At 40.4% G+C, this 16,921-nt stretch overlaps 1 protein-coding gene across 1 annotated transcript in view; it reads left to right on the top strand.

Annotated features, from left to right (window-relative positions):
* The first annotated feature begins 2,784 nt into the window (after positions 1 to 2,784).
* The window catches only part of si:dkey-215k6.1 (transmembrane protein 132D), a 248,486-nt gene continuing 234,349 nt past the window's right edge, over positions 2,785 to 16,921 (top strand). Inside the window, exon 1 of the mRNA XM_047592574.1 lies at positions 2,785 to 3,615. Coding sequence (XP_047448530.1) covers positions 3,534 to 3,615 — 82 coding nt within the window. The 5' untranslated portion in view covers positions 2,785 to 3,533. The remainder of the gene's footprint in view (positions 3,616 to 16,921) is intronic.

Raw genomic sequence — 16,921 nt, 5'->3', positions numbered from 1 at the left:
GGCTCCAAAGGGGTTTCAACTTCTGCTGATTGTTGATTTTTGCTAGATAAACAGACAAGGGTTGCCATGAGTGTTCCACTGGGTTGTCACCAGTGCATCTAGCAGCACATGCTGATGAGGGATGTGTGAATCATCAAGACAGTATTTTCTTTAAAAAGTGAGAAGATGTGCAGTGACTGCAATGCAAAGGTTATCTGACTGTTGCGAGGCCAGGAGGCAGAAAAGCTGAGATGGTGTAGTGTCAACCACCATCACCTTAGGGGTGCCACAGCACAGCAGCAGACTAACAGCCTTACGAGAGGGTTTTTTACACTTGTTGTGCATCTACTTAAGTGGGATTCTGACTTCAGCTCAGTAGGAGTCAATTAAGTAGTAAAAAAAGTTTGTTTTTTCTCATTTGTCTCTTTTATTCTGATCCCATATTTTACATATCACTCTGATAACGTCTGCTGTTGGGGTTATTGTGTGACTACTTATACATGTTTACCCGCAAGCACATGTCTGCATTCTTCTTCGAAATGTATGAATTTAAAAATTAAGTGCTCATAATAACAATAAAATTCTGTATTATACGCTGAGGGACTTTCTCTTTAATTCTCCATAAACTTTTAGTTTTAGCTGATACATTGTAGTGGCCATTAGAACTCTCAGACAGCTTTTAAATAGCCCTTAAAATAAGAACAACATTTTTCAATAGCTCCTCTTGGGAACAGAGACAAGTGCAAAGTCCGGCAAGCATGCTGTAAAAAGTGGAACTTCTATAATTAAGGAATTTGGCTGTATGCAGCTCATCCTGACTGAAGAGAAAAAGTAGAACAGGTCAGTGTCTGTGGTCAGACTGGCAGAGAATAAGCAGAACAGCCACCAGTATGACACTGAGAATTGGATTCTGAGGGCATATTCTTCTTTATTAATGACATCACATCTATTACAGGTTGTATTTGACTGGTTGCGCTCCAAAATGACAATGCAATCTTTGTGATGAATGCCTTCCTTTTGTGACATAATGAATATTTGCTGCCCCCAGGCTTCGTCTAACAGAGAAGTAATGTTAAAGAGGAAAAGAAAAACAAAAGTTGCTATTGAATTGCCAGTTAATTTATGTCTTGAGTAAAATGGTTGGGAGTTAGATGTTTTTTTTTTGTGGGGGGGGGGGGGGGGGGGGGGGGGGGTGTGTATGCACAGATTTTTACGCACACTGATGTTTTTGTTACTACAGATGTATGGGGAATCTTCTACAATTCTTTTTATTCATTGTCAGAAACGGACAATGGGGCTTCATTAGTATACAGATACTGTATTTCTACAATATTACATTTCATCGCATGCTTGCTGAGCTAATGCGTTGCTTCAGCTGCGGGCCCAAGAGGAATAGTTCAGTTAAAAAAAATATCTTTCACTTTAAGTCACACAGAATGCTGCAGCTGGCTGAGGGGAAAAAGTCATTGGGTGAAATTAGAATAATATTTTAGAATGCACTGATTTGGTTCTGCCTCATAACGTTGACCAATGGCCTAGGCGTTATAGGAGCAGAGGCCAGAAAAATGTGTTTGGCGAGAGTGGAGAGCGCAATGAAACGGGACGAGTAGAAAAAGAGCATGCAGACGCAGTCGGGTTAACATGGTGGAATCATGAAAATGAGAAGAACAGAGAGGGATGGCAAAAGAGTAATGTGGGACGCATAATTGTCAGCTGCTTCTTCACTGACAATCACATACAGTCTGGTACTAATTAAAAACAGATTAGGAATGAATGTCTAGAAGGGTTATCTCCTGTGAATACATGGATACGCTTCTTTATATGTTACGCTAGGGGGTGCTGTCGCTCCTTCTGAGCCACTCGCAGAGGCCGCGGAGCTGGACAAACGGGCGGATGGAGGAGCCAGGGAGGCAGGCAGCGAGGCTCTTCTCAGTCTCCGGAAATCCTCCCATCCCTCCGCCGGCTGATTTGCAATTCAATAAGTCACAATGTCATCTCTTTAGCTTTTACACATTTAGCTGACAAAGGGAACCAGGCTCGCTGCCTTATGAAATACGGTCTCGGAGTCAAATAAGACCTTAATGTCCTCTCTCCTCTCACTTTCGCACACTCGATAGAAAGGGGGCGAGTTTTACAACTAGGTGTTTGGTGGATCATGTTTTGCAGTTGTGACAAACTGTCACAAAAGGAGAATATGTGTGTGTGCTTGCGTGTGTGTGCTTGCGTGCGCGCGCTCAGGCGAAGTTGGCGTCTATCGATTACAGAGAGAACAGGTGTAGCGAGTGTCTTTGTATGAATAATGCAGTGCAAGGCTTTAAGAGGATAAACAACACGTGGACGCGCACGCACACGCTCGTTTGGCACCAACACACAAACCAGGGAGAGAAATAGGCCTGCTCTTATGGGATATATTCTTATTTTAAACTTTTCTTTTAGTCTCTTCAGCTTCATACGCTTTTGAATAGAGGGACATTGGTTTAGCATGTTTCCTACGGAGCCCTATGAACTACACCATTTGTGACACGCTTCTCTGTAGCGCACACCTTAATGAATAAATATTAAAAACGTAATCCGTTTAAATAAATCTTAAGTGATGACATGATCGAAACTATCTGAACAAAGTCCTATACACGCCATTGGTTGCGTATCTGTCAATCAAATCTCCAAATCCCGCCCTCATCCCGCACCCTTCTCAGCCCCACTGGCTCCACCGGCACTCCTCCTCCTCCTCCTCGTCCTCACCCCCATCTCTCTTCCTCCTCCTTCTCCGCCGGCTGGTAGAAGCGTCAGACCTCCTCTTCTGTCCTCTCCTCCCTCCATCCCGCGGACAAGTGTACACAGACTCTCAAGTTGAGCCCAGGCTCGCACACACACAAACACGCACAGATAACAGAGAGGAGGCTATAGTCAGAGGATACACAGAGGGAGGAAGGAAAAGAAAGAAAGCAGACGGAGCTGCTGACGATCGAGCGGAATTTGGATTTTATGTAGCTAATGCACAAGCCTTACGTGACAGAGTTTTATTGTTTTTTTATGTTTTAAAATCGGCAGTGAAGCGGACTTTTGAAAGCGTTTGTGGAGTTCTTGAGACGCTCTGTTTAAACTTTGGAAGAAGGAAAACTGTGATAGAGACAGAGACACTCAGTTTTCCTCCGCTTTAACCGTCCCGTTTGGATAAATAAGGCAGAGGAGCGCACCAGTGGAAACGTTTCAGCCATCGGTCCTGGCTTAAAAGAGAGACACGGCTGAGTTTTGGGGGGGATAAAAGGCCAATCTCCATCGGAATTGCCTTTTCGGGAGGGTTCCTCTTTATTACCGATCCCAGAAGGATTTATTGTTTACTCCAAATCTCATCTGCGCCGTGTCTTAGGTCAAGCGCAGAGGGAGCGCAGATTGGTCAAAATGAGGTTATTGATGGCACCGATATTATAGTAAATTGTCCGTGGGGGGAAACAAGAAAGACATCAAAATAAATCCCATTTTGCGAACATTTCCGGAGTTTTTTTTCTTTTCTTTTTCTTTCTTTTTTTTTTTTTTTGTAACCGAGAGGAGGGATGGAGACGGTCGGAAGAAGGGGAGGCGCGCCGGTGGGAAATCTCTTCTGGAAGACGGTGCTTGTGCTTTTTCTGTGGAAAGGTAAGACACACAAGTGAAGGCGAAAACATTTTGCCCAGCTTGAGGCACTATCGTTTATTGTCTTGTGTTGGAATTCGGGAATGTCGCACTTTGTTTATTTTTCTTAATCTTATCTTCTTAAAGATATGTTATGGGAAAACGGGCATCTTGTTCCCTAAAGACATTTCTGGTTACTGGAATATCGTATAATAACATGAGTTCTTCTGGTTGTGGCTTTGGAGAGCGGATGTGTTATACATTGAAATGTAGCCTAGAGTAAGCTCAACCCAGCTCAAAACTTTACACAGTTTACACACTTCTCTTGTCTGCAAGAAAATTAACGTTGCTGAAAGTGTCACATTGGAGCAAACTGCGTACAGTGACATCGATGTATCAGCAACTGGCTAGTGGCATTTCAAGGTTGCTATGGAAATTGAAATGTTGCGAATGCCTTTTTTTATATATATACAATAATTGCTTTAAAAAAAGTCGACGCATCCTGTAGACGCACATGCGTGTGTGAAATAAGGAGTAATTGACTGAGCTGGAGCATCAAATGACAGATGCGTTCTAACTGGTGCCATCTGGGACACGCGAACCTCGGCTAGTGTGCCAGTTTGTACCATTCTCTGATGGCACAGTGTTAATCAATAAGTGTGTTAATACAGAGGTCATTTTTATTTTATGATTTCGTTTTATTTTAAATGTGAGATAGAACACGACTACCTGGTTGTCAAGAATCGGGTTTAGACATGTGTGCCCCCTGTAACAGAGGATATGGGATCCTTTGAACTAAACAGAGCTCGGCTGTCCGCACGCTGTTCTCAACATTTTCCCATGTCTCAGTGAACTGCGACGGTACGACGTGTAATTGCCCCGCTCGTCTATGTGAAGTAGTCTACTTCAAATAAAACTATAATAAGGTTCTTTCTTGTCTCAAAGTAGCGCACGCTAAGAGAGAAGAGTGCGGATTATCTCCACATTATCCGGTCAAGATTGGAACTGAGTTCTTTACGGAATTCTTTAGAATGATTTTATGTGGCTCTGACTTGTGGTACGTGCTCGTAAATTTCCACAGAACACAGTTTAAGTGGTTTTAGAAGAGTGTTTATTCAGAGCGCGATACAGTTGCGGACAGGAGATTCATTGTCTTGCCCAAGAGCACTATTAAAGTCGGGTTAAGATATTTTGAATTCAGGTCGTGTAACACCACCACACACTTACTCCAAGAGGAGGACGAGATAATCAAGTCTGACAGATATTTTGAGTTTGAAGGGCTACGAGCGCGTTTTGTACGCCTCCGTTTTCCACACAAATGACAGCCCTTCGGTATTACTATCACATTTCCTGTGTCTCTGTGCGCGTGGTTGCCTGCGCGCGTTTTAATCTTCTCATGGACCACTGAGCAGTTAACTGTCGCTGCGTTGTGCGCTCCGGAGCGCTGTGGTCGCAGCGCACGGCAAGTCGACAGGAGACGGCGAGCGGGGGCGACGCGTCGTAAAACAGCTGTGCCAGGCAAAACGGCCGAGTAACCAAACGCTGAAATCATCCAAACATTCCCTCTCCTCCTGTAGCCTCTTCCCCTTCTCGCTTCACTTCGTCAGATGGAATGCCAAATACTGAGTGTTTACTTCTGCACAGCAGGGACTGTCTGTACCTTTTTGTCTGACAGTGCACATTGCTCTTTGACTGCTGTTTAGTAGCTCCCTCGGTGCCTGGATGGCCAATAGTATCACTTTTTTTTTGTTGTATCTCAGTCTCCCTCTTTCTTTCTGATTTTCACATATGCACAGCCAATGGTCTATTTCAACTGGTCTGTGGTTAAATCATTTTTACTGGGAAACGGGTGGCTCTGACTCTAATTTAGCCGACTAAAGCGGTTTAAAAAACAAAACACCAACCTTGGCCCACCTCCCGCACTCCTCCTTTTCTCTCACACTCTTATTCTCTCTCTCTTGGTGTCCAATCCAAGGTGCAACTGATTCTCTGTACATTAGCATCAATTGTGCCAGTGTGTTTGCATTTACAGTAGGTGTATGTGTGTGTTCTCCATTAGTCAGAGGTCCTTCCTAGTTATACTTTAGCCATCACCTGTAATACTACAAAACAGTCCATATCTGTCTGTGACTGCAGTCAGATATGGACTCAGTCAGATTCTAAGCTCTACACGTCACCATTTGACTTGTATCTCCTACCCGGCCATGTTTTTGTCGCTCCAGTGAAGCTAAGTGACAGTTCTGCACTGGTGTCATTCAATTTCAGTGTAATTACATCATTCCGTTATTTCATCATCCAGGTAGTCTCCAGGATTCATTGTGGGCTTGTTCAAAAGCAGCGCATCAGAGAGGTGCCTGCTCAGAGGCACTTAGTCTGGCCTCCAAGGTTCAGAAGCTGAACAGTCACAGGGGGTCACGACTGGACTCTGTAATCTCAGCAGGAGACCTGTGGTGGGTGTGTGGGAATTCCCTATGCACAGTCATGCAATCAAATAGGTGATTTTATTTCTGAATTAACTGCTTAATTTGTAATTAATTCAATATATTTGCATGCCTTGTTGACTGTAGACTGTTTGTCTACAGTTTGACTAAACTGGCTTACGGTTATGAATAAATTCATCAGTATTTGGTGGCATACTGCCAGTTGAGCTGAGAAAAAAATTCACTGTCATAATTAGTGACATCAATTAGTTATGCTCAGTAAATCAGTGGGGTGTTGTCCCTTTTTCTTCACTCTTATTTTAGGCCTGTATCAGAGGACCAATAGTAATTCCTATATTTATGTGTTTCTCATGGATATTTCTGAGTATAAAATAAATTGCAGTAAATAAATGAAAAATATACATTTAAATAATTTGTCCACAAGAGAGCACTGACAAGTTAATTTGGCACCAGTAAAATGTCTTCTGTTCATTTCTTAAAGAAAATGAGAAGGGATCCAACATGGATGTATCATGTTAATATAGGCCAGTATACAGTATACTATAAACAGAACTGGATCTTTTCTAATGCGGTATATATTATATGTAGTCTCAAATATATCAATATATATCTATATCAATATATCTATGGGCCTAGAAGTACATTCCACAACCATGCCAAATGAAAATACTTGGCTAATTGGCTGCCTAAGGTCATTTAAAATGTGGATGTCAGTAAATCTCATCAGTTTCAGTCAGACATTCAAAATCAAAGCATGTGCTCTCAGGTTTAGTTTTTTAAGGGATTACCTCAGTGTTCCGTTGCTCGTCTCAGTGCCACAACCTTTGTTGAGATTCCCCTTTTTAAAATGGTTTGTGTGTTAAATGTGGGTGTTTCTGTTTGTGTGTTTGTGTTAACTTTAAAAGATGACGGTGGACTCCTCCTTTATTTTCAGCTGCAGTTAACAGAATATCCACGTAGCAGCAATTTGTACTTTGTGTGTCAAAGCTTAGAAAATGGAAACCTGCCCTGGTTAGAGTGTTTCTGTGTGTGTGTGTGTGTGTGTGTGTGTGTTGTGTGTGTTTTCTGCCTGTGTAAATTGTGTTTTGCACGACACTGTTAACCTGTAGCAGAATGTCAGCACTATGCACCATTACTCATGCTGTACAGAGCATTAATAATTACTGACATAAAATCACTAACACACACACTCCCGCACACACGCACACACACACTGGAAGTCTGTCACCGTGTCCTTTATGCTCCCTCGCTCTGCTTTCTTTGAGTCTCATTGTTGGTTTCATTCACTGACTGACTGACTCACTCAGACACACAAACTGGGATCACTCATGCTCGTTCACGCATACACTCACAGACCCACATTTACAGCACGGCCAAACACACCGGCACACTCATTCTCTGAGAAGTAAGTAACGGATTGCAAATCGCGCATTGCAGAGATCGAAATCGGGAACTTTTAACATTTACACTTAATGCAAGATGGGATGGTGTGAGGTGCAAGGAAGGGTGAGATGTGAGGCAACAATATGTTGGTGGAAAACGATACGACTTCAGTGTGAGCTTTTCTCTTTCTGGCTCTGTGTTACAGACATATGCACACACTCACACAGGCTTTATGTCATGGTGACAGTGAGAGGACAGAGCAGAGGGGAAGACATGGTCATGGAGACACAACAATACAAAAGTGGGTATGCTGGAAGAAGTGAACATGATGCACTCTTCCCTCTCTGCCTTTTTTCAGCTGTCAGGAAATTGAACTTTTACAAGAATTTTTTTGTGCCTTGTATGTTTTGGAGATTGTGGTGTTCAATAGCCTTTTTTTTTCTTTTTTCTTTTAAAGGCCATTGAATCAACCAATTCTTTTTCTACTGCACATTTAGCACAAGTTCTTTCCAGACTGTTGACAAGCACAAGATGAGTCAGATATTGTTGAAATGATTTTGAACATAAAAAAATACAACTAAACAAAAAACAAACAAAAAAATCCACTCTGTCCTTTTCTTGTACAATATATGACAAATGTAAATAGTTCTGCCTTGCAGTCTACTTCATTTTCTTGTTTTATTAACAGGAATGTTTGTTGGCTGGACTTTTGCAGCTTTAAAAGCTCCAAAAAGGTCCCACACACTGTGACTATGCTTTCCAAGATTTTATTAGTTCAGTATATTGACTTCTGAGTTGCCACCAGAGCCACCTCATTTTTAATGAGTCAATGGAAAAACAGAGAATGAATTTATCTAATCAACAATGCAAAAACACTACACAAAATTGTTTGCAGAAGACCCCGTGGTAAAGAAAATTGACGTCATAAGGAAACCAACTGCCCTTGTCAGAGCTCGGAGGAGGAAGAAGCAACAGACAGAGAGATTGAAGACATTGACAGAGAGGGAGAGAGATTTTATCTTGCCCCTGAGAGGGTATTCATCCTCTCTGTCACTTCCTTCTATATCAGTAAATCTCATCGAGAGGGATACTGTGGCTTCAGGGGTGGACATATTTCCACTGACACAGACACACTCGCTAACACGAAAATGCATACAGGCATTAAAACACAAGGCACATGATACACATGGCAGACACAACGCAATGCAAGGATGATTTATTTGGGAGCCTAATATTTCTGGCAAAGTGAACCTGCCTTGAATACAACTCAAATAATGAAGCGAAAAATAAGTTGCTATTTTCAACAATAACTCAAAACATGTCTTCATTCCATTATCATGTGCATGTGTCAGTTATTTTATATTTTGGCTTGCTGTGATAAAGAGAAAAAGCAAGTTACTAACACTAATATGTGTAAAAAGGCATTACTTAGGTAGGCTATACATTCATATTCAATGCATGAATTTGATTCATGTGACATATTCTGGCCATTTACAGGTACAAATTATAGATTTGTTTCTGGACACTTAAGGTGTTAATCTTTGCTAGTATATTCAGCTTTTTACCCTCAGAAGCATCGCAAATCCTTGAGTATAATTAGGAGTCACTTGTGGAAGTGATTGTCAGATTTGTCAGAGATGAATGTGAATGAATAGTCAATGCTGTTTGACAGTGAGGCTGGTGAAGGGCAGAGTCTTTTGAAAATCATAGCAAGTTGTAGACTTTTGGAAAGTGGATGTATTATGATGTGAATCAGTGGATTATTTTGGTTAAAATTAAGCAGAGGTTGTGTTTGAAACTAAATGGGCTTTGTAACATGCTTAGAGTTGTCCTAGTTCATGCAAGCCAAATGGTCACACTTAGTGGTGGAGTAAAAACACAGTCATCACATCCGTCACAGTCACCACTTCGGTTTTACTGAGGATGAGGTTGAGATGCTGAAAATCACTTCATTTGAAGCCTTTAAGGTTTAGAATGTCAGTAAGGTTTATAGGTAGATATTCAGATCAGTATGGAGTCAATCAAGGCATTTTAACGATGTGTGTTTCAGTGGTTTTGACTGTTTTATTCAAATCATTTTTGGATGCATTTCACAATTTAGTTAATTTAAGCAGTCTTAAGAAATCAGGTTTACAAATTCAACCCTGGTGTATCTGCAAGTATTCAGATGAATCAGTTGACTTCCAGTCACTGCTTGTAGATTCTCTTAATATCTCTAAAGGAGTAGCAGCAAATAGTCCAACTTCCTCTGCTCAAGCCTCTGGGATCCTCCATTTCTGTGTATACACTGTGACCATGAGGCGGCATGAGTTTCAAAGGCCTGTCGAGAGGTTTAAGGGTCTTGCTAATGAGCAAGTCATTTTCCCTCAGATTAGCATGAATAGCCAGACTAATTTTGTGTGTGCCTGCATGGGTGCATGTGTGTTTGTGTGTCAGCCTAGAAGTCATGTCTTGGGGTTTAAGGTTGAGCTAATCAGGAACACATTTCCCCCTGAATTAGCTTCACTTGGCTGATTAGCCACACACACTGTGTGTGAAAGTGTGTGCCTGTGTGTGAGAGTAGACTGGCTGATCATTATCACCATGACACAATGACACAAAGGAAACTGACAACAGATTAATACTAGCTTTTTGAAGAATTTGAAAGCCAAAGAAAGTGCAATTGTTAAGAGTAGCTGGATAGGTTTTCATTCTTTTCAAAGTTGTACTGAACAGAAGGATGTTTAAACTACAAATACCCAGCTCACATATGTATAATTTTATTTTATATTTTATTATATATATATACACACACACACACACACACACACACATATATACTATATACCTTGTAATCATGACAAAATGCCACACAAATGACCACTAGAATAAAATGATGAAGAGATGACATTTTGTATCCACAAGGTCAAAGGTCAGTTTCATTATGATATCTTAAGGCTCTGCAAAAACACATCACTATCAATCACAGAGACCAGTCTTAGGGAGACCAACAGGAAGATTGATCTTATGGGAGCAGACCAAAATTTTACCTGTTTGCAGTTCACAAGGTACATCAGTGTCATGGTGTTAATTAGCAGATCTCCGTGGGTCGACGCGAGATGCCTGTTCACACTGCAGCCGAGTTGAGCTGATAAAACCCTGGGTTGATTGACGGGTCATTTGACCTGGGTTGAAATGCTGACCCTTTCCCACTGCACGACATGTTTTTCATGTACAGACACAGAAGACAAAAAGACACATTGCTCTCTTCTTAGCACCTTTTTACTTTTCTTCACTTCCCCGTCTTTATGTCATTTTTGCTCATTCAATAATTCCCATGTGATCATCAATCACTCTAACGCTTTCTCTTTCTGTTTTTTCCTGCACCTTTCTCTCTTTTTTGTCACATTCTTCTTTTACATTTCTTACATTCTCAATTTCTTATCTTCCTCACACCATCATTTCATCTCATCCTGTCTAGTCTTAGCGATACTTTCTGTCCTCTATCTGTTTCTCATGTTTTTCTACATTTTTTCCCTCTCTGACTGTCTCCTGTCGACTATTTTTCCCTATGTGTCAACCTCTTTTTCTTTTTTGTGCCCTTTCTCCCTCCCTCCCTCTCCAACTCTATCTCTCCCACTCTGAGCGGCTCTTAACCAGTCCTTTGAGAGTGTGTGAGCTGCTCGGCCTAAATGATTTTCTATTACCGCAGCCTGTTAACAGTGCTTCATTTGATCAAGCTAATGAAATTGAAAACTTTCATCTGAGCCAAATTGATTTCAAACCTGAAACGCATGCAGACAAAAAAAAAAAAGAAAAATGAAAAAAAGCCAGATCACTGTGGTAGTGGAGCGTGACATTCACTTTAGATGCTCACAGAAATCAATTAGACTGTCTGTCATTTTACCTTTGTCCTTGGCAGATAGGAAGTGCCTTGAGACCATGTACAGTATACTGCAAGCACAAGTGTGGGTGCATGATTAACAGAGATTTAGTGTGTTTATAGTTCAGTGCATAAAAGGGTCTAAATTAAACTTGTTCTGATTAACATAATATTATTGTATGAAGACGAACAGTCAGGGTAGTTACAGCAATGCGTCATATGACGCCAGCAGTGAAAACCTTTTCTTGTTCAAGCACAGATCTAAAAGGGTTTAGTACAGGAGCTAAAGGAATTGACACAAATTACAACCATGGAGCAATTTTGGGATCAGGCTTGGTTATGGACCAAGTTGGACCAAATCCATTATAATCTGGGTTATTGATGATGACTAGATTTTAGCTCTTCAGATGGAGATAAACTCATACTCCACAGCAGTTTTCACAGAAGAGCCACTGCCTTTTAGAAATGATAACATTGCTTTTTCACATCTGTTAAGATGGAGACAGCTGTTTTTTCTTTAAGTGGAGAGCCAAATTTATGCATTGCATATTACATATGTATTGGTGGGTTTACAGAGCACTCTCCTCTGCAGTTATTTTTAGGCAGTAGAAGTGCTATTGTTACTAAGTTAGAGAGTGGTCATTTCTCAAATTATATCAGGTGGCGTCTCGGGACGTCTTCTGCATTGATGCCTGCCTTAATTTAGGGGTGTTGGTGGTATAAGTACTATGTGTTTTAATGAAATAAACTCCAGCCACCCAGCTAACAGCCTAGTCAGCCTCCTCTCCTCAGCATCAGGGTCAAAACATCAAGGTTCCAGCACAGCGTCTTTCCAGAAGCTGTGAGACTCTTGAACAATAAGACCTGCGGTGGCCTCAGCCATCTACTACTCTATTGTCAGTGGTAATTTATTTATTTATTTTTGTACGCACTGCATTTGCCGCATTTTCATTGCACGTTTTAGCTTTTGGCATTATTTTTTAAAATATTTTTATATATATATATATATATTTTTTTTTACGTATGTTAATGGCCATGAGAAACACATTTTGTATGTGCAAACATACCAATGACAATAAAGAACACTGAACCTTGACTTTCAAGAATGACCATCACTGTATGATGGTTCATTTAAGGGGCTGTGTCTTAAAGGACTGAAATGAACAATGAAGGCTGGCACAGGATGAGCCAGTAAAAATCATTCAGTTTAGTTTCACTTACACACAATGCATGCCTGTAACAATTTCATCTTGTTTGTAAATACACTGCTTTGACTGCTTAATCTGTAAATAATCATAGTAAACAAGTAGAAAACAAGACTTTTATTTATTCAGTTTCCAAGATAAATGAATGATAAATGAATGATTAAAAGTTGACTGGCTCTTCTGACTGGCGCCCAGTGGTTAGTTGCCCTTATCAAACTATTTAGTCTGGGAATTAATCAAAGACAATCAAAATCTGAGTAATCAAGCAATCAAAGTCTTTATCAAATGGTGTACGGAACATGTGATAAATAAGAAGACAAAGTGCAATGTTAACTGGTAACATAATTGTGTGCCACAGATCATCAGTGCATCATCAGAATATAGAGGGCAGTGGTGACTTTTTTTTCTTTCTTTTTTTTTTTTTTTTTTTACAACTAGAGCCCTACACAAAACAATCCAAAAGAGGTTGGAGAAGGGACAGGTGTGAAGGAAGGGACAAACAGACAAAAATCCAACCAAACATATCATTAAACAAAGAGTAAATTTCACTATAAGCATTTGCTTGTGTGTTGAGTTTATTGCATTCTCTCAGAGACTGACTGTTTCCATGAGAGGTACACCAAGCCGTTCTTTTTACTAGATAAATAGCTTGTTCAAATATGTGTTTATAGCATACAACTGATTTAGTATGTGTGTGTTTGTACAGGTGTGTGATTTAAAATAGATTTTTTGAAATATGCTTAAATAACATCTTTACATATAGAGTGTTTTTAATTAGTCTCTTACTGGCCCTTGTATGGCCCATGTATAAATGGTGTTCTGGAGCCTGGACTCTGGCTGTTTGGCTCAGGGAAGCAAACACTTGATGGCATTAGCTACAGTCCGAGAGTGAGTGAGTGAGAGAGAATGAAAATGTTCAAGAGGAGGCATTTAAAAGGCCAGAGGAGGCCACAATCTGGGCATGGTGGAAAAATAAATAGAATGAAGGGATGAAGAGAGTGAGAGAGAGATGAAAAGAGGATGAAAAAGTTGCAGTGTGAAATGAGACGTTGGCTGAGGTATGATTGAAGCGAGATGAGAGGAAAAGTGTAAGAGAAAAACGTGAAGGAGGAAAGGAGGCATAATATACAATATACTGACTTTGAGAAGAGAGAGATGGGAAGTGGAGGATAAAAAAGACAGATTGGGCAAACAAAGGGGAGGACAGGTATTTAGTGAAGGAAAAATCTGGGGCACGAGAGTAAAGGGAGAAATTTAACGTTTCAGTCTATTTTGCGTTTAGCCTGTAGGGCAGCGTTGCAGCTGAGATTTCCACTATTTACAAAGCTCTCAATGGCTTCAGGACACTATCAACATAATATTTTACATGTTTTGACTTGGTTGTGCTCTGCCCGTCAAAGTGAGACGATGTAAGGATTTGGACATCAGTCCCTGAGGCCTACTAAGAGACCAGGGAGAGGGAGGCAGAGACGCTGTAGTGGAAAGACTCAACACTGAGTGATAGAATTGAAACACTGAATAAAAGAGGACTGTATTTTATTTAGTTTTTTAAACTGCAGTCATTGAATCTCATCCTGGATCTGCTCTTCCATCTGCCCTTTAGAGAAACTGCACTTTCTATTAGTCTGACTATTTTTGTTGAAGTAAAATATTAAAAGTATTATTATATTACCTCTAATTGACAGGACAGAATGCACATTGTTTAAAATGCAAAGACTGCCAGTATTTTATCTGAGACAATCTGTAGAGAATGATGACATCTCAGTGAAGCTTGGCATCAGGCTGTACTTAAGAAATAAACAACTATAGCTGCATCTGTTGTAGATCAGAGTGACAGCCTGCTGATTACAGACAGTGATTCACTAAAAGAGACTATATTCAGTGATTGGCACTCTGCTTCACAGAAAGTCCTGCTAGGGCTTTGTGGAATGAACTTGAATTTGACCTTTTCCTACCCTACCTTACTTTTCCTATTCCCTGGATTTCTTTCTGTGTTCAGTATTTAGCCAACTGTGATCTTTCCTTAAATCCAAGTCAACTGTTCTGATTGACCAGGAAATCACTAAGAGCAGATATTGTACTGCAAAACCAAACATCAACAAGAATATTAAATGAAATGTATTATCAGTCTATAATTTACTGATAAAACCAGTACAAACACTTGTAAATTGTTTGATTTAACCAGAATATTAGAATTACGATGGTTACGATTGTTCTCCTTAGACAAAGACTACAAACATTTACAAGAGCAATTAACAATTATCAAAGTTTCTTACTGAAATGGTCAGTCAGGGCAGGATCACATTTTTTTCAACATGTATTTGATTTGTGGAAGTAAAAGCATACATATTTGACATTTGAGGAGGCAGTGTTCTGATTTCAGAACCAAATTATATTATGCAATGTTTATGTCTAATGCAGGTAAATTAATTATGACACATTCAAATTCCCATTTTAGTTGTTGGCATCTTGTGATGTTTTCAGTAATAAAGCATCTCCAACCCTGGGTTAAAAATGACTTTCCCACAGTTTGCTATACTAATTAATTCAGGGCTTTGTTAAGTAGTCCATATGTAAGACTGAATATGTTGACTAACGTCAGCTTTGTTGAGTGGTAAGGAATTCCCTAGATAGGCGTGTTCAATATATTGATGCCTTCTTGAACTACCAGGGCCTTGTAGGTATGTGTTGCCATTGTTTACTCTTTTCAATACATGGACCACCTTATTTGAATCTGAAATCCCTACGCACGACGTGTGTAGTTTTTCCTTGAGCAAATTTCTAGTGTGTGTGTGGTAAATGTCTTCAATACATTGACTGGCTCTTATGCCTCTTATGTACTCTACATGTGTATGTATCGGGAAGGAGGTTGTGCTTGAGTGTGTCATGTGTTTGCTCACCAAATCGGAGTGTGTATGTGTCTCTTCTTTAAACCAAGAGTGATGTGTGCTTAGTGGGAGCCTTTTCAGGACTTTTAGACTCTATTATTTGTTAAAGCGAGAGGAAGCGATTAGCTGCCCGTTAACAAACCTCTTAACGAACCCCACTAATGAACCCTGAGGGCAGCTCTGGGACAGCCTCAGCATGCCACCATAATTAGACTGGCAAATAAGTGCTCGTTATGCAAACGAGTTAGAGTTAATCTGCATATCTTTACCTGAGACACCCATGGTACAGTGACAAATGTTTACCCAAAGGCAGTGAGGAGGAGAGTAGGAGAGAGAGAAGAGGAAAAGGGAAAAGGGCAAAAAGAGACGAAGGGGCCCGCACTGTTACAAAGAGTTCAACAGGTTTCTTGTGCAAACATGTTGCATGCCATGGAGCAGTCATGTAGAAAACAGTGGATGACAGCTAAAGAAAAGAACTGAAATTGGGAAAAGGACGGAAGTTTGGAGAAGAAGGAAAAATATCAGTGTTTTGTACTGGTTTATAGCTTGCTCAAATTTGTTGTGTTGTGCTCTTCCTGGTGACCACATAATGTCAATACCATTTAGAACCTAGTCTCACAACAAATTCAATTTTTTCATTTTCCATGCACACTAATAGAATGTTTTTGTCTTTCAAAAATAATGTATTTCAACTGTTGGTCTAGTCTCATGACAGTTTGTAAAACTACAGTTTTCTTTCTTTTTTATTGACTTTTTTCTTTAACTTCTGGGTACATTCAGACAACAACAAGTAATGGTTGGGTGTAATAAAAGATTATGGTTGGATTAAGATACACTCTTGCAAATACGTACAGTACAGATTTCTGGCAAATAGGTTAATGTCTGTTGAGTTAAATTCCTAAAAAATCATTTCAATCTGAAAATTTTCATGAATAGTTTGAGACATGTTCAGGAGCACATGACAATATATCATAGAAAACCTTGGAAATTTAGTAAATTCAAATGCTATCTTGTCCTGTAGTGGAGTGACCTGTGCTGGGATGTGAAGCATGCGAGACTTGTTTTGATTGGTTCTTGGCTGAAGTGTGCATTGTCCTGGCAGTGGTCCCTGGGGTTGATGGGTTTGACCTCTGCGTGGCAGCGTGGTGCCTGATGGATCACTAGCCATAGCCAACACACACCCTGTAATATGCTGTGGATATAGACACTGCATATAAGGTTCTGAGAGGATTGCCATCTGCTTTGAAAGTTTTGAATGTTGGAGTCAGCTGTCTGTTTTTGTCGTCGGAATGTGTTCTAACTGTAATCATTCAATCTGTTCCAGTAGGGCAAAGAAAAAACCACCATGCTGTGCAAGATAGCATGAGTTGCTGAATGTGTGTGTATGTGTGTGTCTGGCTCATTAGTGCGGTGGTTCAGAGGTGATTAGTTATGGCCAAGTTGCCCTGCCTGCTGAGTTGTGGCACAGTCAGTAGCCATCTTTATTCCACAGTGTCTCTCTCACACACACAGAGCTACAGGAGTTGAGGAAGTTATTACATGTCCCCCTGT

This window comes from Mugil cephalus, chromosome 8 (genome assembly GCF_022458985.1).
Source record: "Mugil cephalus isolate CIBA_MC_2020 chromosome 8, CIBA_Mcephalus_1.1, whole genome shotgun sequence".
Taxonomy (NCBI): domain Eukaryota; kingdom Metazoa; phylum Chordata; class Actinopteri; order Mugiliformes; family Mugilidae; genus Mugil; species Mugil cephalus.
This window is presented reverse-complemented; position numbering and strand designations above follow the sequence as displayed.